Here is a 26,018-nt window from a genome sequence, read left to right on the forward strand (position 1 = left end):
TAAAATAAAGAAACAAAGAAATGTACAGTGTGTGTGCAAACGTGTGAAAGGATATTGCCATCTTGCTGTGGAACAGGTCCTGCTGGTCGTCTGTGGAGCTGAAAGTGTCCAGATCCTTCTCCAACTGCAGCAGGTGTTTCTCCATCTGTTTCAGGCTCTTCTCAAGGTTTTCTGCTGATACTACACACACACACAGACACACACACACACACAGATTTAAAACAATGCACTGACACGCTTTACTTACAGCAGATCCAAAATGCATGTTCTGAGACGACAAACAATCCGCAGAAACTAAGTTCTGTTGGACAGGGACATTCACTGGGGGAAAAAAATGGTAGAGATTTCAAAGCAATAATTGAAGGGAAGACTTTCAACAAATTTCAGTCTGTTCCTCACACAAAGCTGCTGTATGTCTTCAAAAGACTCTGCAGTCATATAAACCCCATATACGATCTGTTTTGCGTCCTTTTTATAGCTTGACAGCAAACGATTCCTTAAAAAAGTAGTAAGAGTTGATGTCTGTGCTTTAGACGTCAACAGTCAAGATGTTTAATCATTTAACTCTGAGGTCTCACTGGTGTTAATCATTTCATTTATTTTTTTTATTTCAAAGCAATTTATTGCCATTTTTGTTGTATATGCAATACATCTGTTGTTTGGTTTATATTCGCAATTACAACAAGAAAAAAGGATAGTATTAATAAAGAAAAGGGTTACACTTTACAATAAAGTCTCATTAGTTAATGTGAGTTCAAATTAAACAAATTAACTAAAATGAACTAAATTGTGACCTAAAATTAATGACTGTATTTTTAATCTTTGTTAACATTAAATAACATACAACTGATCATTATTTCATGTTATCTCAGATTCATTAAATAATGTTAACAGAAACAACTTTAAATTTTAGTAATGCATTAATGTTGAAATAAAAATCAACTAAGATCAATAAATATTTTAGAAGTATTTTTCATTGTTAGTTTATGTTAACTAATGTAGTTAACTAATGTTACCAAATGGAGCAGCATTTTATCACATTGTAAATGCTACGTTTTGCACATCTGAAGTGTGTCTTCAACTGGAGTGTAAATGTGCGTAGTCAAACTATGAACACCTGTCGCAGTGACTGTGCGTGGAGGTTTCTATTCTCAACATTTGATCAATATTACATTAGTGATTTTCTCTCACACACATCACTTAATAGTTATTCAGTGCAGACTCGTTTAGGATGTATGAGGTTAGGATTTATGCTATTCATTTATTTGTGTGTGTGTGTGTGTATGTAGGTGAGTTTGTAGACCTAAGTGGTAAAGAAATTACACAGGTCAGCTTTATAGCATACCATTTCTAAAAGGTTCAATTTTATCTAAGGATTTTAACGATTAAACGACAAGTGATTAATTGCCGATAATACATTTAATCGATAAAACTTATAGATTATCGATTAAGCAGGATCATGAGTGTGCACGCTGCTCACCCGCGAAACATAAAGCAGGCATGAGGAAAAATGAAGCGAGCGGGCCGGAGTTATTTTTGGGACCATTTTACAGCTAGAGTTACAACTTCATCATGACTATAAGTTTGCATGTGCATTCGCAGCCTTTTGTTTTGTGCAAATGCAAGTTGTAATATTGTGTTTATTTTGTGCAGGCCTATCTATATCTGATTTATCTCATATAGGATGCATTTGGTTAAAAATTAATGCTATAGTAAAGCGTGCCAGTGATCAGCTTCAGCTTCAGCGCATGCAGCTCAAACAGCAATGCACAACTAATAAAGACTATGATTGGGACTGTCATACTACATAACATGACAAAGAGAACAATATTGTAATAAAACAATATTGTGAATTATTTGGGTTTTAGTTGCCGTTTATTTGTTTCATCGCGTTGCTCCAGGAAGAGTGTGTCCACAACATGTGTCACCCATTCTGAATAGCACTTAACTTATGTACAAGTGAACTTGAACTTCGCATCATTTTGTGCAGATACAATTTGTAATGTTTATTTTGTATCCTGTATTAAATTTAATATAGGATGCATTTCTTTGAGTTAAATAACACGCTAACAAAGTGCACCAGTTTACCAGTGTTCATTCAGCGCACAGCTCAAACAGCACTGCGCGACTAACTATGATCGGAGCTGAACACTGTTATAATTGTTGTGAATTCATTGGGTTTATTTGCCGTTTTCAGCATGTTGTTTCAGGAAGAGCGTGTGCACAACAGGAGTATTTTGACAAGCAGACATCTGAGGCGGCATTGGTGACACGTTTAAGTCGTTATATTTGATTATTAAATAAGTAATTTAATAAATGATCAATCACATCAACTCATTTTACAATCCTACTAGCCCTTTATTTGGATAAAAAAAAAAAAACTTCTCATTCATTTAATGAGGAACATGCCATTTGGAGCAGCATTTGCACACTGTCATACCGTTGACTACATGCCACGGCAGTAGACGCATATTGCAGTATTAAGGCTAACGATTAATCGTTAATTTGAACAACGGAATGTGTGTTAATTGACATTAATATCACTTTTTAAAAAATATATTTGGTTCATTATTATTACATCAGTTCTAGTAAGACCAAACCAGGGGTGCGTTTCCCAAAGCGAACTATGGTCGCAAGTTCCATCGTTACCAATAGAGTTCAATGGGACTTACGACCATGGTTCACCAACGATGCTTTCGGGAAACGCACCCCAGGTCTGTATCTTTCACCCATTCCTTACACATGCTGGTAGTTTGACGAGGTAATTATGTGACTTTAATAAGAGGCTCAGGTTTGATTAAACAGACACTGTTTGGAGGAAACGATCCCGTTCCATGCACAGCATTAGCTTAATGTGATGGGACACATTGACTGAACCTCATGGTTGAGATTTGGCTTATATATGCTCAGCTTAGCAGGATATTATTTATTGCATTTTCATGAGGAATTGTGTAAATGTTAAACTACTTAACTGTAATCTGCTTAGTTAAGTCTGACTATTTTTTTTTTCCTTAATGATTTTTAACATGCACAAAAAACAATTTCAGGCTTTTTTCAGCAACTGAATGTGCCTCATGCTGCCCATATCTTGGCCTAAAGAGTCAAAGCAAACATTTTACATTTAGAACAGCATAAAGCTGAATCAAAACTGAAATGCATGTACACATAACCAGAGAGGACAAGCTGAATGCAAAAACCTCATTTTAGCTACTAAACTCATCTCTAGCTCCCTCTCATGGAGTCAGTGTAGAAAGAGAGAGGTAAATGTCTCTATCTGGTCTCACTGGATTGCTGGCACTGCCACTTTGAGTCCAGTGCCTACACAAACAGACCTATATGTCAATTTGAATATCTGTATGATACATTTATTCAGGCACAAAGTATTAATCATCAGTCTGTAACTCATACAAGTTTGTAGTACGCACTTGAATGACACCTCAAATTATGCAGCATGTTTTGGAGATGTGTTCTGTTCATTTTCTAAGCAATTAGACATAATTTTGCCTTGTGAACAAAGTACCAAACCATTCAAAAGTTTGGGCTTGATGTTTTTGAAACAAAAATGCAGTAAAAAAAAATAATAATAATTTTGTACACGTCAAAGATAAATGATAGATAATTAAGATATATGGCAGAATTGTGTTTTATGTGAGGAAACTAGTAGTATGATGATATAACTTCAAATCCACAAGAGAAACAGGCTGTGTTTCAAAACCTTGTAAGATGCCTTTGAATGAACGTTGAATGAATCTAAAACGTTGAATGAATCTCCAAAAATAAATAAATAAATAAATAAATAAATGCTGGCTGAGTCCAAAAGCTTAGGCAGCTAACTGTTGACTATCAGGTAATGACTCTCTGCAGGAAGAGTTTGACCATGAAGGTTCCTCATGAAACTAATTTTGGTCAGGTTTTGTGAGGCAGCATAACAGTTTAATGAACTAAAACAACACGGAGATAGCTTTAGTGATAGCCAAGTGAATACTTAATTACTACAATAATTTCTTGCTACAAATGACATCAAATGTGGAAAAAGTTGGAAAAATTAATAAATATGCATTTATACACAAACTGACCACCAACCGCATCTTTTAGATGATGCCATCTTTAATTTTTTAGCTCAAATGTCACAGAAGCAAACACACAGGACTGTGGAATATCATAGGCAGCGAAGGATACATCTATGCTGCCTGCAGAGGCAGTATTTTACAGCATTCGGATGTATCCGCTGTCTAGGTACTTAGCTCACTAGATTTTGAAACACATATACTATGTTCTGGTGCCCTTTCTTAAGAGTCACTTTGGTAGCAAAGTGTGTGACAAAGGAAATATAAAAGAAAGCCTCAATAACAGTCAGCAGGTGCTCTTGAAAAACTATAAAGAAACACGTGTATGAACCCTCCATTAGCAGCAACTGAAGGGAATCACCCTAGACCTAACCGCATCACAATGGGAGACAAAACCATAACAGTTGGGGAATGACAAGAGCTAATTCTTAATGAAAGCATCTCCATCTCCAAGAGAATAAAAAAAAAAAACAAAAAAAAAAAAACATGCACCTGCAAATGTAAGCTCTAAAGGACAGAATAATGGAAGTAATATCTGTAAAACAATCAGAGGCTGTTTCCTGAGGGGCGTGCGGGGACAGACATTCAGCATGGTGGGGATATGTTACCCATAATGCCATTTCAGCTTTGATAAAGGGCACAAGAGCAGGCAACACTAATGAAATGGGGAATGGGAGGGAAAGAGATGGACAGGGAGAAAAAAAGTGAAACTAATAAAAAGCTGCAGAGACAGAGCCAGTGTAGAAGAAAGTGGACATGACAGAAAACCCTACAATGCTCTAAATTTACTTCCTTGGAACACAAAATTAAATGTTTTGGAGAATGTCTGAGCTGCTCATTTCCATACAGTAAAATTAAAGTGTGCCCATAAGCCATCAAGCATAGAAAACAGACAGCAAAGCACCATGAAAGCACACAATACAGGTCTGGAGCAACATAAGTGTGAGTAAATTACAGAATTCACTTTTTAGGTTAAACTGAGCTAACAATTCACAATAAAGTCAACCTGAATCAAAATTAACCCCATTTAAGTCTTAATAAATGTCCCTGGTCTTGCGGTGCATAATTCGTCAAAGCATATTATTCTAAAAAAAAAATTATATAAAAATGTAATAACGTTCCCAGCCTGAAACTTTCATGTTCAGTTGATGCAATCATCACTACACAGCCAGAGAACAACAATATTAGCCAATAATATTACAGCCTAACAAGTCTAACAATCCAATAAAATCCCAACTACTAAATCCTGCCCTCCATCAATTCCTGCTGACTTATTTGTTTCATTTAGAAAAACACAAAAATGTTTTATGTTCCCTGTAAATACTTTCTCTAAGGCTGACAGACACATAGGCAGGGCACCTTATTAATCCGTCTCTCTAATAATCCTGTTTGATTATTTGTACACACACTGCCAAAAACTCTTTCTGCCCTGCTTTCTGGAAGCATTAGGTAACACAGTGAGTTGCTCTAGTCTTGTTGTGACTCTGCCTCTAGGGCTGCCGAGGGCAATGTGACCTCACACAACCACCCCTCGGCTTCTCTCTGTCTGCTAAAACACACACAGGCAGGCAGACACAGACTGCCTGAAAATATCAGCTTATATTAGTGGATTCTAATCATGATGAGTTCAGATTAAGATTTACAATAAAAGGATCTTGAGATCTGACTCACAAGCCTTATAAGTGTGAGTGAACAGAAGCACACACACAGGCTGACATTTTGTCTGTGTCCAGTGTTGCTGATAGAGTGTGTGCAGTATAGAAGACATCAACGCAATTACAGAAGTTGACAAACTCAAACACATAAACTGGTAGTTCATGTACTATACACAGTAAGAGTGATGTTAAAGACCATTTAAAAGTACCATCTTATGTTGACAGCTATGAAATGAAGACATTTTTTCTTTCCACTCTCCAGATGGTCAGCCAAGATGTTGTTAGGGCAGCTAAATCACCTTAATCCAACAAACCATCCTCGACTAAAAATGGCATTGTATAATTAAGGCTAAAATAAAATAAAATAATTTTTAGCATTGCTATTTTCTAATAAAATAAAAGTATATCAGACACTGGTTCTGAGTACCTCGACTGGCCCGGTCCACATGTTGTAGATCCTCCACAAACTTCAGCACTTCAGGGTATTTCTCCTCACAGACCTCTGCCAGGAAATGCAGAAGAGTGGACTTCTGATCAGCCGATTTAGTGTCCTTCAGCTGGGAGCCAAAGATAGATCGAGAGATAGAGAAAGACAGAAAAGAAGGGGGGAAATCAATTGTTTAATGTAGTATCATTAAATCAAAATAGAAAAAAAAAAAAATCCATCAAAAAGAAAAAAGAAGGCATATATACGGTTGTTCAGAACATTACAGAAACGGAGAGAGAATCTTGAAGGAAGCCATTGATGTCCGCTGCCTTCACGTCTGACAAGTTAATTTGATAGTACACTGAAACTGCCGCTGGACTAGAAAAGCAAGACATTTTCATTGTCAGTTATGATTATCATCGTGGCACAAGGATACAGGCCTTTGTAAAAGGCAGCGCAAAAAGCATTTGATTAACGCAGATAGCGCAAACATTATTAAGCTCTTCTGGGTGGTGTAGCCTGACGATATAAGATGCTTGATTACCACGGGGGGGAGAATGAGAGATAGAGATGAAGTGAAAACTGAGTTCCAAATAGGCCCTTATGAAACGAGAGATGAAATTGGAGAAATCGACTTTCCATCTAGTCCATTTTAGTACTCACAACTATCTTGTGCGCTGCCATTTCTTTTTAAATGTATGTGTTCTGGCAGAAGCTTTGTGCTGGATATACACACTGGGTTCAACTGGATAATTGCAGTGTCAGAACATTTGGAAGCCATGTGAAGCATTAGACAGATGGCGGGGAATGAAATTAGTTTTTGTTGCTCTGCCTGAAAGGGCTTCTCAAAAATCTTATGTGGTAAGAACGGAACAAAAAGATTCTACAAATTGCTTGTGCATATTTCATCTAAGAAGTGCGAAAATAATAATGGAACAAAGAAACCCAAAATATCTAATCTTATCCTGTAGTCCAACTCATTGATGTCCGTGACAAATCTTTAATATCGGTTCTCAATTGGAAAAGTATTACAGAAAAAAAAAAAAAAAAAAAAAAAAAAAAAAAAAAAAAAAACATTCATCGAGATTCTGACGTCCATGACATACTGAACCGTCCTCTGCTGATGAGATCAAACAGTGACGCGCGAGTCACTCGCTCAAAGAGAAGCGCTTTCAAATCCTTTGACAACAAAATATGCTCGATAAACCCACTGTGAGCAAAAGAAAAAGATACTGACAGGTTAAACTCAGAATAAAACAAACAAACAAACTATTAGATCAACAGAGGCAAAGAGAGAACATCAGGATGGGCCCTCAGGCAAGGAACTTGAAAGGCAGAAAACGACACACTTTCTCTGTTACTTCTGCCCATCAGGGACTGTATCACTATGTGCAGATGTAGAGATCTAGCCTCCCTCTCGGCAGTAAGGACGGATAACTCCATCTGATGCGCAAGGCCCTTAAGTGGATATTAGGACAATTTGGAAACAAGCGCTGATATTATGATATGTAATGTATATTATAGATCACCAGTTCCAAAGTATGATTTTCTTTGAAAGCAATTAATACTTTTATTAAAAGTATCAGTAAAAACATTTACATTGTTGTTGTAAATGTTGTTCTTTGAACTTTCTATTCCTCAAAAAAAAAAAAAAAACGTATAATGAACTTGACTGACGTCTTTCCACGGTTGAAACAGCATTCTTTCTGATGTTCATTCATGTTTATTTGATGCTATAAATTAACTAGTAGGAAGAGAGGATCCGTTCACGAGCCCCTTGAACTGAGGAGCTACAGCGATCTGCGATCAGCGACACATTAAAGAGCCACAAAATGGCATTTATTGTTTAAATTTCTTTAAAAATTACAAAATTTGAAATTTGAGACTTTGTTTCATATCAAAAGTAACCTGCTCTGTCTGGTCTGTCGACGCACTGTCATTGTTCTCTTTGCTCTGCAATGTATTTTTCACTGCGTGAGAACAGAATGCTTTGTTGGATGTAACAACAGGAACTAAAGGGGGAGGATCTTTGCAAATGGTCAATTAAACGATTAATTCAAAATAAAATGAAGATTCTGTCATCATTTAGTCACCCATAATATAATTCCAAGCCCATATGACTTGCATGGGAACTATGACGAATTCATAGGGGGAAAAGCACAAAAAAAAAAAAAAAAAATTCCAAAAGGGGGGAAAACATAATAAAAGTAGTCTGAATGACTTGTGTTCTTTATATCAGTTATTTCAAGAACTACATTGGAAAAAATGTCAGTGTACATTCTTCAAATGTCCTCCTTTTGTGATTCCCTGAAAAGAGAAAATAATTTTGGTTTGGAACAACATGGGGGTGAGTAAATAATGACTGACATTTCATTTTTGGGTTATTCCTTAATAAAAAGTCTGAATGTGAGCATGTCCACATACAGTCTTCGGTCTTTTATCAGGTCTTCTAGGCGACATGCTGAGCAGGAAGGCATTTCATTATGCCGGAGAGAGTCACAAATGCAGTGATGGCCATTCTCTGAGTTTTAGCACCACAGAAAAGGGAAGGAGTGAAAGTAGTAATGAATAAAATGGATTGCTTATTAGAAAGAGAGAGAGGCAGAGGCAGATCAAGCCTGATAAAATCCAATGCCAAGTCACCATGGAAACCTAAGTAAATCTCCATGGCTGCTGTGGTAATTAATTAAACTGCCCTTCTGCCCTTCCCCACTCACCTAAATCTGAAAATTTCACCCAAACATTATCATTAGAGGGCTTTATACAGGGGAGCACCAGTGCAAAACTAGCTAACATAATGCAAGGACTGTTGCTAAGATGTTCTGTGTGTAAAAATCCATTATCATTACATTAACACACCGGACTAGATGGAAATTAAAAACTGTCCTCTTTCCGACAAACACATATATGTCTGCATTACGTCATTACTTCTAGACTTATCTCTGAAAACAGAAGAAGAAGCCATAAAGTGGTTTTTGGTCTCTGCACTTTGATAGATGCCAGAAGATACGGCTATTGTGGTCTTGAGTGCTTGATAGTGTTAAATCAAATGAGATCTTCTCGAACGCCAGGCGTCTCCAGCGAGAGGCACTTTAGATGGGCCGACCGATAGGGGTCAAGGTAACGGGAAATGTGCGGGAGGGGAGTGAAGGACGCGCAAGCAGCAGCCGGACGCTCGTGCCTGATGGTGACTCAGCTTTGGCTCCTCCACAAACATCAGACGCACATAAATTATCATCTTATCGGCTTCTTCCCAAATACAGAGAGCAGGAGGAGAAAGTTTGATGGAAAATGCCCACGGTTCATGTGTGTGGGCGTGTTTTTAATACGAAGAGACCTGATACACAGAGCCTATTAATTCACAAAAGGAGCAAATATGGATAGCAGAACACATAAATGACTTCAGGGCTGGTTTTACTGGATAAAATAACATCATCGGTGGAAGCTCTCATGGAATAGAAAACCAGCCCAATACGGCCTCTAGACTTCAATTGATTGGGAAGTTTGAAAGCTTTTTTTTTTAAACGTAGGCCTAGAAATGCTTTCAATCACAAATAGCTCTATTTAACACATTTGACATAATTTAATCCATTATACAGACTTTTGTAGATGTTTCCTTACAGAAAATGTGGACAAAAAGTGTGCCAGTCCTAGATATGAAACTCAAGCTGTTGTGACTGACACACAAAGTCTCATTCTCTCTCCGTACGTACATACCTTGCAGAGTGAGCTGAGGTTGAAGCCGAAGGACTGGGCGTTCCGTGAGCCGGCGTTCATGAAGTTCCCCATGAGCAGAATGAGTTCCAGCAGCCTGCTGAAGGGTTTGCTCTTCTTCACCTCGTCGCAGGCTGCATTCACCGCCATGATGTCTGGACGCAAGTTATTCACCTGCTCTTCAAACTGCAGCTTAAACAGGATGGAGTTGAGCCTGGGCCTCAGACGCTTCACACTACTCATCTGGAAGAAGAAAAAATAAGCAGAAAAAAAGGGTTGATTAAATCTAGGGAAACAAAATGGCAATAGTGATCTTATAATTTTCTCCTGCTTTTAAGTTTAATACACTACCTCTAGATGACTTCAGATGAATTTATTGCATTGCATGCTGGTTTACATTCTAACTGAAATCCCATACAAACTAGTTAAGATGAATCATTACATTAATTTTATTGAGTCATCTTTTATGATGGAAACTCTAATGTCATCAGATTAATGGTTCAAATGTAATATGCTTTCATTCATCTTTAATAGTCCTTCGATAATGAGTAAATCTACATGTATGAGTGTAGTTCAAAGCTTGCACACATGCATATGTATGTGTGTGCATTTAAGAGTTGTGGGGGAAGGGGGGTTGTTGAGCAGGACACAATTTGCCCCTATAAAAGCCAATTAGCTATCACAAATTAAGGGTATAATTAAGATACTCAATACAGAGATATGATTAATATGTCTAGAGTTGTTTCCCATAATCAGATATCATCTCTTGTACGTGCACGCAGAATGCAATCAATCTGCATGTGTGTATAAACTAATCCAGGGAGCATTTCATCCTTGAAGACAAATGACAAAGGACCAAAAGCACAACAAATCCAAATTGAAAAAAAGATTGATGGAAAGGAAGGAAGGAAGAGGGAATGAGAAGAGAAGGTAAAGAAAATAGGGCAAAGCCAAATGCCTAATTTATGTGTGTAAACATTCAGCAAACTTGTAGAAGACATCTTCTGTGAGTCAGGCAGCGCTAATCTGCAATGAAACAGACTCTGATTCAAAGCTCTCGCAGCCATAAATGTTTGAGAGGGATTTGTACCCGAGCTTCTAAAATTCAGAAAAGTATGAATTATCAGGAAGTTTCAGTGATGTTGGAAATCACATAACAGATCAGGTATAAAAAAAAATAAAAAAATCACTTTGGTAAATCACGACACCAGACACATGGTGCAATGAAAAAGACGGACTATATATTACAATATAGTATAGAATATAGTAAGGCATAAAATGATGTTTTCATGAATGAATTAATGATGAGAAACTGGAAATTTAGCAAACATTTTGCCTTGTAGAATCTGAACTGAAAGTTACCATGCATAAAAACAACATGAAATGGCATTAGCAAATGTGGGGGGAATAAAATATATATATATTCCAAAAGAAAATCATGTATGATGGGACTGCATTAATTTTATTCATCAGGACTTGATTAGATCTTGCAAATTATAAGATTGGTTATTGTTTTCCCCCAACAACACAGCCTTGGTTGTCTCAGTAGAAAGTGGTTTCAGAATCAGAGAAAGCTGATAGAATAACAAACAAACATTTACTTTTGTTTTCTTCTTTAGAAAAACTAAACAGAGATGAATTGCATACAGTAAGACCAGAGAAATAAAGACAGTAAGTAGGGTCGATTTTGACATGTGGTCCAGACATTTCACATGTCAATTAAGAGTGCCGTCTTCACTAGCAAATATTCTCTTTGATCAGTGTCAGGAGTCTTTTTGCAAAGTAGTTCAAAGTAACACTTTATATCAAAAGCAGCTATGCATATGTTAATCTAGTCAGAGTGTGAAAAGTGTTATTTGCTGCAATTTGTCCACTAACAATGTTCAATAGAACATTTTCTAATATGCTGATTTGGTTATAATGTTACCATCCAAGGCCACTTCCACCAATCTGCTATGGATACGCTTACCAGAGTCAAACACAGCTGTGATTTAGTAGGAAATACTTTTTAGCAAACTTTTAGTCAATGGTGTAGTCTTGCATTGTTCCTGCATACAAATTCAAAAGAGTAAATTATTAGCAGGAGTGAGTTAGTTTCGGTTTCCAGTGAACAATTCAGTGTGTTAAAGGCAGTGGCTAAAGGTGGCAAAGAATCTCAAATACAAGAGAACACTGCGAAACAATCTGAAAAACCTCTATTTGTAGTCAACATTTCAAACTGGAAAACTATGCCAAACGGAGGGGAAAAAACTGAAAGAAGCTGCCGTTCTGTCAGTTCCGCCCGAAGCAAAACGCTGTTGTGTACAAGAAAGAAAGCTGCTGGTATAGTGTTCAATTTTTAACATAATGCTGTTTTTCAGTGATAAACCTACCCTTATAAATACAATAACGGTTTTGGTAATAACCCTCTGTCAAAAATCCAAAAGAATAATCTGTAGTTTTCACAAAGCTCTGGAGCAAAAGTTTTGTGTCATCCAGCTGACTTTCGCTAATAAATTAATGCCAATTTCTGGGTCCAGGTAACAGAGATTGAGTAAACATTGTTCGTTTACATATACAATCGGCATTGTAGCAATACGAAGAGGATTGAAAAGTGAAGTTTAATATTCTCTTTAATATTATAAAACTGTGAAATATATATACACACACACACTGACCCCAACTTTACAGTATAAGAGCAAAACCCTGAGACATAAATGTATATACACCAATACACCACATGGCTCTCTAGCTGACTTGATTGTGATTGATCTTAAGGTCTTGATCTTATGAGGGTTTAATTTGTGATATTAACTGCCTGATTGTACATTACCAATTACATATATGCATTGCACATAAAAATACATGAAACCAATTTAAAACCACCCACAGCGAAAATGGTGTGATACCAGCTAAACTTTACTGAACAGACTCCTCAAGGTGAGACATTTAAATCACCCTTTAAAGTCCAAATTCAAATGCACCTGCAAATGGGAGTGGAGGTAACACCGTCGTGCCTGCCACTCAACGTGTGACGGTATTCAGAGGGGAACAACTTTTCAAGTATTATTCTTTATCAGGAAGCTAAATCATCATTTCACACAACCACCCAGAGTGCCTGCTGAACAACAGAAGCGTTTCAATGTGTGTGTGTCCCAGCAGACCCTGAACACACTCACTCCGTCTCTAGTGTATAATGCCTGCTGGAAGACTCAATGGGGAACGGGACACACACACCTGTTTCATCTTTCTGCCTCTATTGTCTGGCTGAGTTAGTTTGCCTGATTTAAACTTTTTCTTTTTGTGCACCTTGAACTAAGACCTGTAAAAAAAAAAAAAAAAAAAAAAAAGGGGGGGGGGGTATACTGTTGCTATGGTAACAGGATATTTCTCTTCTCAGAGAGTTTTCCAGTAAGAGGTGTAATTCTTTACGCTCAGCTTCACCTGACTAAAGCGAAACAGTTTATCAGAATCTAAAAATACCACATGCAGCCATTTAAAGTGTTTATTCGAAGTAACAAAGCAGATGGCTGAAATAGAAGAGTCACATATGTGGGTAAAAGCACCACATACACACATCACCAAATATGATCTTTAGGCCCCAGTAGTTACATGCTATATTTTATGGTCCACTTAGCAGGATGCAAACAAAGGGTTCAAAGTTCTGGCTCCAGAAAAGAACAAAGAGTGCAAAACTGCTTGCAATGGCACTATGGGCGATTAAGAATTCCCTTTGAACTGGATAGTTCTCTGAACTGCAAATGCATCATTTCCTGCTGCCCACGCATGCATAAACCGCAGCTCCATAGCCCTCATTACATAAACACCCAAAACCCAATGACGGGCCACACTGTTGCATGAACCAACTCAACTCAGCCAACAACATGTACTTAAACCATGACAAGTCCAAGTGGTAGCAAAAAAACAAACAAACAAACAAACAAAAAAAACAACAAAGTCATTTAAATTGGAGTCTGACAACGTTTTAAACATTAATGGTGCCCTAGAACGTTCTTTCACAAGATGTAATATAAGTCTAAGGTGTCCCCTGAATATGTCTGTAAAGTTTCAGCTCAAAATACCCCATAGATTTTTTTAATACATTTTTTTAACTGCCTATTTTGGGGCATCATTAACTATGCATCCGATTCAGGCTGTGGCCCCTTTAAATCTCGCGCTCCCTGCCCTCCCGAGCTCTTGACTATAATACAGTGCATTTACAAAGTTCACACAGCTAATATAACCCTCAAATGGATCTTTACAAGATGTTCGTCATGCATGCTGCATGCATGCTGCGGATCATGTGAGTATAGTATTTATTTAGATGTTTACATTTGATTCTAAATGAGTTTGATAGTGCTCCGTGGCTAAAGCTAACATTACACACTGTTGGAGAGATTTATAAAGAATGAAGATGAAAATGAACTAAATGAAAATAGTGACGGCTCATGTCTCTGTGAATACAGTAATAAATGATGGTAACTTTAACCACATTTAACAGTACATTAGCAACATGCTAATGAAACATTTAGAAAGACAGTTTACAAATATCACTAAAAATATCATGGATCATGTCAGTTATTATCGCTCCATCTGCCATTTTTCGCTATTGTTCTTGCTTGCTTACCTAGTCTGATGATTCAGCTGTGCACAGATCCAGACGTTAATACTGCCTGCCCTTGTCTAATGCCTTGAACATGAGCTGGCATTTGCAAATATTGGGGACGTACATATTAATGATCCCGACTGTTACATAACAGACGGTGTTATGTTGAGATTCGCCTGTTCTTCGGAGGTCTTTTAAACAAATGAGATTTATATAAGAAGGAGGAAACAATGCTGTTTGAGACTCAATGTATGTCTTTTCCATGTACTGAACTCTAGTTATTCAACTATGCCAAGGTAAATTCAATTTTAGATTCTAGGGCACCTTTAAGTTCACACACCTCAGCAGAAAGTTGTGAAAAGCTCTAAAATTGATTTCACAAATTCAGAGGTGGGTTGTCATAATAAACTATGAAAAAAGCCTTCAACACCTGTATATATTATATCAGAAAAATGAGTATTAAATTCAATACTAGGCTATCCCCACAGTGATATCTAAAACACATAACACAGAAGACTTTAAACAGAACTCCAGACTAACATTTAAGAGCAGCAGCACCAGTGCCACTAAGTTCTACACCAGCACCTGGGGTCTCATTTATAAAGCGTAGATATTATGGAAGACACTGCTGGATTCGGTGGTCGAACGGTCCGTTGTCCAGTTTGAATAGGTCAAATGATAATATCTTACTGTACAGCCACAGCTGCAGGAGGTGTTGATGTCGTGTGAAGGATCTTCAAACAATTACCATTTGAAGGATATATTTTGAGGAAAACGGTAAGATTTGCATGTTTTCTTTTTAAAATACTTTGTCAGTGACGCGCCGAGTCATTTACACTGCAATAAATAAGTAGTCCGATCTGTTTCCACTAAAAATAGCCTATAAACTTCCTAAAAGATATGTTCACCTCATCAGCAAAACTGCATAAATTTGATTTGAATTGTTTAAAACTATTAAAATACTATCTGGCCAGTGGAAATGAATGAATCAACTCTATCCTAAAACCTTTATCTGAAGTATTTTATACAATTTTGTTTTTCTGGATATTTTGATATATTTATTCTAAAACATGAAGAGGATATTGGATGATCTTTATCTGTGTGGCACAAATGGCATTTATAGTCCATATCTAATATTTTCCAATGTCTTGTACCTTTGACGGTGTTAACCATGGTGTCACGTGGATGGGAACGTGTATGGAAATGATATGCAGATGAGGTTATGCATAGTAAAACTAGGCGTCGTAAGCTCCATATATGGTGATTTCGGGGAGGACACAGGGTGGAGATGCACGTACACACAATCTTCCGCTGACTGGGATTTATAAAGGGATTTGTGCGCTGGTTCTGGCGTACGCACAAAAAAAATCAGATTTATAAAACCATGCGCAGAATCTAGCTCTTGCGCGTACGTACACTTTTAGTAGGGATCCTACGAACAGTTTTATTAATGAGACCCCTGATCTGGCAGCGCTGGGGGGTAGGAGGATTTGTAATCAAAAGGTATTTAAAATTACTATTATGTTGCATTGTGTAGAAACTATTTTTTTTCTTTTCTTAAATTTCTAGGAAATGCACTGAGTAATGCACTAAGCTTGAGTTGAGATGCAGATAAAATGAACTTTTATTAACTTCAGTAAGATGAAAAAACCTATTCTTATAGGGAAAATTTTATTTATTTATATATTTTGGTCATCACATTAAAAATAACCTTTACATGAATAGGACAATATTTATAGCTTTAAAGTTCTGGAAAAAGTCTGAAGCATTTAAAAGTCCTTGAAAAAAAGTGCTTGAATTTCATTCTCAAAAGGCTACACAAATCCTTAAATGAATAATATATAAAAGCATTCGACTATTTCTGCCACAATACCAGGGTTACAGTTAGTGTTGCTATATTAAATCCATGGTGAATGTTGGTGATTTGTCAGCTGAAAAGCCTTCTATAACTTGTTCATTCATAGCAATGAATGGTTTCCACGTCAGAACTGTTTGATCTGATATAGTTTATATACAGTCAAACCAAAAATTATTCAGGCATTTTTTTAATATTTTTTTTTCTAGTGGGTGCAGGACACTATAGTGAGGATAGCAAAATAAAGTAAACTGACATTATTATACCCAGAAATTCTTCAGACAGTGGACCACCAGTAAAATTGATAACAATTTGGAACCAAAAATTATTCAGACACTTTGACCTGACCATGTTTGCTTAAGTGTTATCTGACATAATTAAGATCTTTTTTTTTTTTCTGACAGTTTAACTGAGATCTTGTCATATTTTATTACCATTTTTTTAAACTATAGTGAATAAACTGTATTAATGATTGAAAAGTTTAAGGTGTCTGAATAAATTTTGGTTAGACTGTAACAGAGAATTCTGTACAAATTTTAATGGTTCTGACTAGGTCTCGCAGCGATGTAACTAACTAATACTATGGCGATTTTAAACACTTTCTCCCAGCGCTGTGTAGTAATGGTGTTGTGTGATCGACATCGGCCCATGAGTAAACCTGTCCTGTTCTGAGCTTGTGCTGCGCTGTCTATTATTGGTCCGAGCAGATAAACTGTCCGTGCTGTGCAGCTCAAAAGAGAAGCGCAGATTTGTTCTGCTTGCCGTTTTGATGTTTTTCATATGCAACTGAAATGGCAGCTTTTATCAATTTGGTAATGAGGTGGTCGCACCAGTGTTACCTCTAGTAAAATTTAGTTGCACTGGCAAGAAAAAAAAAAAAATATATTGCAAAATGCGACTATTTTGTCTCAGTCTGGAGCACTGATTTAAAAAGATAAATAAATACATTTTTAAAAAATGTTTACAAAATTTGCTTCATATCAAGACAGACATACTGTAACTGAAAGTAATGATGACTAAAAGTCAGATGCTAATTCAATAGCTAGTGTTTAATTATTAGTGTTTTGAAAGATTAATTTTAAATGAGTGTTAGGTAATGACAAAGGTCATTTATATGTAAGAAACATGGGAAATTAGCACAATTAAATATTCAAAATTGATCCATACATTTTCTATTGAAATCATATTCAGTTCAGACTGAAAAACATAATTTTCATATTAGATCCAGCAACTAAAGAGGAGTACTGCTTTGTTCCTTATGCCAGTTCAGTTCAGTGTGCTCAGTTCAACTATAAGTAATAGTTTTTATTTTCCTCCAAAACACCGGCACTTTTAACATTGCTGCCTAACAACTTCTGGCTCAAACAAGAAACAGCTTGGTGCAACTAGTTTAAACTAACAAACTGTGTGAAACATATTTTTTTTAAATGCAAAACATTATGCACTAAGGGCTTAGTGATACATAAACAAGAGATGCTTTAATAACTAAATAGAAAACAGTAAAGACAGCTGGGTTAAAACTGTTTTCATATGTGTCAGGTCGACCATATGCATTTTCCAAATAATTTTGGAAAACAGTAATTCTTTCTGTTCAGAGAAACAAAATACTTCTGAGGTTGTACAATATGTAGTTGTTTTGTTTGTGACAATATCCGTTTCAATTTAAGATCTTGTGTAGAGGGGCGGACACATCATCGATCTGAGAAAAGTTTAAACAAAGAGTGATTGATGACTTCTAACTGGTTATGCCACTACACTGAACGGTAAATTGATAGTAAAGCTGTTTAGAATTGGGAATACAGTGGCAGCAACACAGATGGTATGTGTGTTTGTGCATGGAATTACCACTACTCCAAACTGCTCCGGCTCAGAGAGGTTGGCATATTCGCTCTTGTACTTGACCAGTGCGTTCAGCTGCTCCTGTTCAGGCAAGTGCTTTACAAGATTCTGGAGGGAAGAACAAGACAAAGAACTGTTACAAAGAGTGTGTGCTACATTAATTTAATTAGAAGTTCAACTTTAACCTGCAATCTGATTGTTGCTGGTTAAGTTCCAGTTTCTAGCCATTTAGTGGAGCTTCTCATCTAAATCGATTCACTGGCAATTAATGACAGACTAGACTAATTGAAGGGACGATATATCTCCCTGGTGCATTCTGGGGTTAAGCATCTTGCTCAAGGGCAAAACGGCACTTGTGATCTCAGTAACCTTCCAGTTCATGGGTCGCCCCTGGTTGAAAATGAACCTGCAATCAGTACATTAGCAGATATAATACTAAAACTATATATATATTATATTGCTAGAATTTAGTTTGCAGTAACTGTATTGTGATAAACTATTTAAATATCAGTAACAATATTGTATATATATTATATATATATACACACACACCATTATTTTATATTTGATTCTATTTTATGCACGTCTGATTTTGATTTTTGTTATTTTTATTAAAAAATAGAAATGAAAAAAAAAAAAAAAGAATTTTAAAAATTTGTCCCACTATAAATATATTGCAGTATTTACTAATATTACATCAACTGACGTTCTATTGCACTTTTCGAAGAAAGTTGGAAATGAGTTGAAAGGAATTCACACCATTAGGCTAACACAGCTTCATCATAATACATGGTTTTATGTCAAAGCATTGGTAGGCCTGTGATGTTTCGTTTCCCCATTCCACATCTCTTTCTCCCAATCAGTTGCTGTAAATTTTAGGTAAATGTTAAAAAAAAATAAAAAAATAAAAACATGGCATAAGCAGCAATTTATTCATCTTTATGTATGCAATCATGTGAACATGTCTATCCACAGCGTGTGTTCTCTCAACCTCTATGTACCCGTCACTCTCCATGAGATCATTAAATCCAAGATATATATGGATATCCAGCAATTCTCATTTATTAACGTATTGCGATCTTGTTATTTTTCCAAGAAGAATTCGTAACTCATAGGTATTGGCATAAAGTACTACAATATAAATCCACCTTTAATTAACTGCTTATCTGTGGGGGTTCAAACATGTTTTATTTGTAGAGTCTGATAATAAAGAACCTGCTCTCCAGTCTCTGACTTCAGAAACAACCTTTAAAGCTGCATATACTCACAGATGAACTGGTCTAGTTCATCTCCAAATAGTCACTTCATTAGTGTACAGGAACATACTAGATAAACCTAATAGATGGATGGCTACAATCATCTATATCACCAATAAAATTATATCTAAAGAACAGATGCAGAGAGCTATTTTTGTTGTTCCCATCCCAGTCATTAAGATAAATATGGGGCTGTTTTTGAGTGGTAAGTAGTATAAAATAACAAAGCTCTGTTATAGATCTGAAGTAGTGGATATTTTAAAACTATAATCGTGAAAGAACCTGCTGTGCACTGAGCTACTGAAGAATACATAAACTTGAGCCTGACATCAATGGTGAATGATAAAAAGCAGGGAAAAATCAAAGAGAGGAATGTTTAATGTATTTATAAAACCAAAATTAAATATATGCATTTAAACCATGCAACAGTAGAAGTGTGTCAACCATAGAGATTCTGCTATGCCGCCATACAGTATATCTATGGAGTATTTCTAAAGTACATTTAGTGTATAGTGATGCAACCTTGTTTATAATGACAGCAAATTAGTTCTGATGTGCATGCTGCATGTATTTGGTGAAAGCACTGTGCAACTAAGTTGTCTGGCATCATCGCAGCATTATTGTAGAACCAAACTGATGAGTGGTCATGCCATCACAGGTGTGCACCTGTAGAGATCTGCTACGGGGGTTCTACCATTCTTGCAGCAGCCTTTTCTTTGTTTGTTATATTTGACTAAGCTGAACAAATTATTGTATTAGCTCAGCAGCATCAGTAGCAGTGGCGTAGCAGATCTCGTACACCAAAATCAAGCCATGTATACTTCATGCCCCATGCCAATAAATGCTGGTTGAATTTAATCCACTCCGAGAGTTGTCATGACTGAACTTACTGTTTATCAAAAGTGCAATGTGGCTTAGTGAGCTCACATATTCAAAAGACAGCTATTTAAATAAGCATAGCCTGCTGCGCTGCATGTTATAGAGTGAAGCGCTGCACAGTGTGCTCTGACAACGGCAGTGATGACTCGCACTTATACTTCAATGAGTGCCAGACATCACTGCCAGAGAGCGATCAGACCACACTAAGCGAGTGATGAACGCAGTTGGACATAGTGGTGTATTAGAGGTAAAAAAATTATATAAATACTGTTCGGTTTCTCATACGAACCGATCGTTTTGTGTCTTAGGACATCAATGCGTCGTCACGAGACGCAGGGTTAATTTGGATTTGTCTATGCAAGTTTTTTCGACTCTTATTGTTCAAGTTCCCAGCATTTACTCCCATTATTTGACTGACAGACGGCAACGGTTGGAGTTAAAAATCATCATTTGTGTTCTACTGAAGAAACAAAGTCACCTACATCTTGGATGCGCTTAGGGTAAGCAGATAAACATCAAATTTTCATTTTTGGGTGAACTATCCTTTTAAGACGAATTGCTTGTATTTCACATTTTTAAGTCTCTTAGGATAAAAGCATCTGCTAAATGAATAAATGTAAATTCTATCATGCAAACAAGTTATACAAGTACCCTATAACACAGCTCTGGACAAAGCAAAATGGCTGTTGAAAAATGTACCCTGAATTCCTCATGTTCATGGCTGTCCTTTCTGAACATGGGCATGCTTTAAAGGTCATGAATAGTGATAAGAGGTGATGTTACCTGGATCATAGGCTCAGTCAGCTGATCCTCATCCACCTCTAAAATCATTTTCCTGATCTCCTCATATGGCATACGGAATGACCCTAGGAAAATAGCTGAGGGAGAGGGAGAGAGAGTTTTCATCAAAAGCTCCCTGCAGTAATTCATCAACAGGCCACACACACTCGGTTTAAAATGTTTGTGTGTGTCTACTGCATGCTGATAATATCTGATAAAAAGAAAGAATGAGCTTGAAGTCCTCTGCATTTGAAATGCACTTCCAACTAGACGACATGAGGGCCAAACGAGAACTTCAGCAGTATCAAGATAACATTCATATATCAATGCAGTAGGGTTTTTACCTCTGCTTGCATCTGTCACAAATACTCACAAGTACTGAGCTAAAATCAGATTTCAGAAGAACGGCAATAAAGGAAGGTGAGAAAATGAGTTAGTGAATGATAGAAGAGCTAAAAAGGGTGAGGGACAGTGATCTGACTGCCAGGGTGTTTAGCTGGGACAGAAACATTTAATGTCTCTCTCAGACACACGGACGAATGAATCAGTGTGAATACATGCAAATGAAAGACAGAGAAAGACAAAAGGAAGGCGGGGGGAGAAAAAAAAAATCTCTAAAAGTCTGAAAAACAGGTGCAAGGAGAAGTATGTGCAAAAGAAGAAGAGAGAGAGACACAAGACGTTGTATACAACAGCACAAGACAGGTGTTATTGTGTACCCCAAGGTTCTGAGAGAAAAAAAAAATAGGAAGGATACGAGGAAAAAAAGGACACCTGAAAACCTGTTTTGACTCCCACACCTTTTTTCATAGAAAGAGCAGGAGGGAAATAACTTTAATTTTGTTTTTAGAACAACATGAAAATATCAAAAATGCTTGAAAAAAAAAAGGAAAAAAGAAAAAAAGTTTGAAACATTAACATTTTTTTATGGCTCATCTTCACTATTTTTGTCATTGTTGGTTAATGTCAGATGGGTTGTATGTGTGTCCTATTACTGCTCTTTTGAGAAATAAGTTCAAGTTTGTTTACAATAGGTAATGTTTAATAAAAAAATAAAATAATGTGGAAAAAGATTACTGGAAAGTACTCACAGAGGTTCTGCGCTATCTTCGGATCTAGCACTTTCAGTTCTTTGACTCTCTTTTTGATGGATTTCTTCTCCTCCAGATCCTCCTCTTCTCGTCGAGCTGAAAATCATCATCATCACACTTTATCACCACATCTTACATGCATGCAGAAAACCACGTCAAAAACCCCAGTGTGAACAACACAGAGTCACAGAACTGACACAGAGCTTGAAGCAGACTAATGGGCTACAGCAGTGGGAACACATTAGCCTGCACTTAATTTTTCATCATTACTGTCAATCACATGTGGGAAAGAAACTAACATTTCATCTTAAACACAACTGAACAGAAAACACTGAATAATTAAAGAGCAAAACCTCCAGAAAGACGCATTTAATGAGGACCTGTGGGGTTCTGTGATATGTTGACCTCTTGGGGTCAGATGATGAGCAGGATGGCACTGTGTAAACATGTTTGATTGTTGATAAGAGAGCAGGAGAGTGATGTCATTTGTGCCGAATGGAAAACGCAGCAGTTTCATGGCCATAATGCTCAACACATGCTGTGTAGGTAGGTAGCATTGATTTAAACATGTACGTGATACCCAAAAACATTGTCTGGATACGTTTCTTCAATGTAAGAAGGTCTATAAGGGCTTGTGCACAGGAGAAATGTTTTCATAGTTCCTATAACTATTGGCAGACGTATGCTTTTTGGCGTGGTCGCACCATAGGAACTGGGAATGATTTTATTTATAGGAACGCCTTTTGGGGGGACTAAATTAGCTACTTCAGAATAGGGTCTAATCCAGCACAATAGGAACTACCAGAGACGAAAGTGTACGTTGATTTGCTGAACACATGCCATATGAAACACCAGTACCCGCCATTTTTAAAAAGCCATGTAAACACACAGTTTACATATACTTACTTATACAAACATGGTAAACAGGGGTAGATGGACTGACAGCGAAGTCCAGGCACAGCCTTTTAGTCTACAGAGTTTTTGACATTGTTGAATGCAGAACTTAAATGACTTTGCTGTTGGACGGCTTGCGTCATTTTAGAGTTCCTACTGGCGGCGCGAATGCAACTGGGAATTTGCTTCAATTTGAACATATCTATGATGCCCCAAACACTGTCTAGGTAGGCATCTTAGATTTCAACAAAAAGCTGTCTAGGCAGGTAGATTCAATTGAACATTACTACAATGTAATACTGTCTATGTAGCTCATTAGATTTTGAGGCACAGCCAATGAGAGTGTAATGGTCATGCTGAGTGAGTAAAGGGATTGGTCTTTGGCAAAACAGCTGTGAAGAATGAGATTAGAACCACACAGCTGTGATGGACTGTGGTAAATGAGGTCACACTGTTGCTGTCCTGTGCACACACACCGTTTCAACTGTACATATTTAGCTCACAATGCATGGAGATTTCAGAAATGGAAAAAAATAATTCTGATATAGTCTTTTACTTTCATGTGGCTTTTAAAACCAACAAAACAAAAGAGGCGATGCAGAGGTCAGTGACTAACAGATTAAACAGCTACCTCTTCAGATCTCAGAAGAGAGACAGAGGAAAAAAAGAGAGAAAAGAGCTGAGGAGAGGAGCAGATGGAAAGCAGGGGGTTTCAATACAAGTTTAATTATTTAAGACACCAGATTAAGAGAAGTAAACGCAGGTCTCTGGAGAGAAGTGCATAATTGTCTTGTGCACTAATTAACATGGCTGTCTGGATACTGGCTCGAAAAACACAGGAGCGGGGTTAATCTACAGGAAGAGAGTCATATTCACACAAACAGCTAACCCAGATGCATATTGCTAAACCGGCATGAGTCTGCCTTATACACTCACCCATAGAGATGACTGTGATTTCAATAGAAAGTCAAAGTGACTACACAGCATTTCTACAGGTTATACAGGCATTAACTATGGCCCAACCTAGTGAATTGCCTACGTATAGTGCAATGTAAGGGCAAAAGTTACACCTTTTGGTCAACCTAAGGCAATGTTACAGGTTTTAGTAGAAAAGGCAATGTTTAGGAAGTTTGGTGTCATTAAAATTGTTTAATGTTTACAAAAGAATTCTCCTATTCATCCAATTGGTTGGGTCACTTGGGGGTTTGACTTGTGTTGTAAAGGAGGGGCCACATGCAGAAAAACCTCACTCCCCCACAGGCTCTCACACACACACACACACACACACACACACACACACACACACACACACACACACACACACACACACACACACACACACACACACACACACACACACACAAACTTACTGTACTTGGGTGGCTCTTCCGCAGGTTCACTCTCCTCAGACACTTTAGTGAGCGGAGAGTGAATGGAGAAGGTAGAAAACAGAACAAAAAAAGAAAATAGTAGAATCAGAGACAGCAGCCAACAGAAAAAGACAGTGAGAGCCAGAAAAACAACAGAAAATTAGACAGAAACAGAAAAATGAGCCTGAAGACCAAGAGGAAGTAGAGACATGATTTCTCATTATATTCCACAATTAATTGTTAATTATGCTAAAACTCTGGAGCCGATAAATTTGATTTGGTGAAATGTGAGATTGCTAAAACTTGAGAACGCTAGAACACTACAGAACTAATTGTAATCAGTTGGCAAGATGGAAGAAGATCATTAAAGATTCATGTTCTTGATGTAATTGGAACAAATTGGTTGATTTATCCTGTATATCACATGAGGATCTCAAAGATCAACTCAAAACGCTGAAAGATGTAACACATGAAATGCATGACAACATGCTTCGTTTTGAACATTTGAGACCTGTTATGTGCAGATATAGGGCTCAGCGAAAGTGAACTCAAAAACACGGAGTACGTGCACAGCTGGAATATCGATCCGAAAGCTTGGCCCTCTCACCGCCCCTCCATCTAGCATCCCATCTGTATCACCCCTCTTCTACAGAAAGAATAGAAAGCAAGTGTGTGTGGGATAAAGATATGCAGTATTGATCTGCTCATCATGACTAACAGCCGTGCCATCAAAACTACACCCATTCATTACACACACACACAAGCGCATGCACACTAAACACATATACAAGTCAGATGAAGCATGATTCATTGTGCCATCTCTCAGAGGCACACAAAACCAAAGTGTGTGTAACGGCCTTCACTGAGACTTTAACTGCTTGAGTATATGGCTAATAAATTTATGATACTGTGGCCTCTTTAAAGTGTCTACGGATTGTGTTTGAATGGGAAAGGATGTTGTAAAGAATTTAAGGAGTGGTCCATCCAAAAATAATAGCTTTGTTGGAGGAAGTGAGCAAAAAGGCATCATTTACTGATAAATCTTGCCCTCCAAAACAGGTTTAAAATCTTATTAGCGCTAGCCCATACTGGTGCCATCAAAGTGCTATCTCATGTCTCTTAACTGATCATGAAGCACCAAGTTTGAATATTGGGCAGTGCAAATTTCAGAGCTCAAAAGTCTTGCACTATAGTGTGTATGGACTACTTTTATGGTGCTCAGTGTATGCTTGTAGTCGACAGAATAAATTAAGTCAGGGTTGGAACAAAATGAAGGTGAGTAAATGATAACAGAATATAGTGAGTCTCTGACAAGGTTTTTTTTTTTTTTTTTTTTTTTTGGTCCAACCCAGAAGACAGCATCACCTCGATTCTTTCTACAAAACAAAAGACAATGGGATTTTTCCATTGCCGTTTGAATTATTGCAGAAAATACACTATGAGATCAACAAGTTTTATTCTTATACATTTTATTCATCAAGATAATATTCACAAATAAAAAATATTTTTGAATTGTGAAGCCTAAATACAAATCGGCAAAAGTATAAAGCGAAAGGTAGGCTATAAATGGTTGCATGACTTCAATTTCATACCACTAAAGCCGGGC

General features: G+C 37.1%; 1 protein-coding gene across 1 annotated transcript in view; it reads right to left on the reverse strand.

Moving 5' to 3' along the window:
• diaph3 (diaphanous-related formin 3) overlaps positions 1 to 26,018 on the reverse strand; it is a 332,513-nt gene that overhangs the window by 112,068 nt on the left and 194,427 nt on the right. The window contains exons 18-23 of the mRNA XM_067387955.1: positions 22,149 to 22,244; positions 21,061 to 21,155; positions 18,149 to 18,250; positions 9,867 to 10,106; positions 6,150 to 6,279; positions 55 to 180 (exon numbers count right to left, since the gene is read on the reverse strand). Of these exons, the coding sequence (XP_067244056.1) occupies positions 55 to 180; positions 6,150 to 6,279; positions 9,867 to 10,106; positions 18,149 to 18,250; positions 21,061 to 21,155; positions 22,149 to 22,244 (789 nt within the window). The remainder of the gene's footprint in view (positions 1 to 54; positions 181 to 6,149; positions 6,280 to 9,866; positions 10,107 to 18,148; positions 18,251 to 21,060; positions 21,156 to 22,148; positions 22,245 to 26,018) is intronic.

The sequence above is a fragment of the Chanodichthys erythropterus genome, chromosome 6 (assembly GCF_024489055.1).
Source record: "Chanodichthys erythropterus isolate Z2021 chromosome 6, ASM2448905v1, whole genome shotgun sequence".
NCBI classification, from domain to species: domain Eukaryota; kingdom Metazoa; phylum Chordata; class Actinopteri; order Cypriniformes; family Xenocyprididae; genus Chanodichthys; species Chanodichthys erythropterus.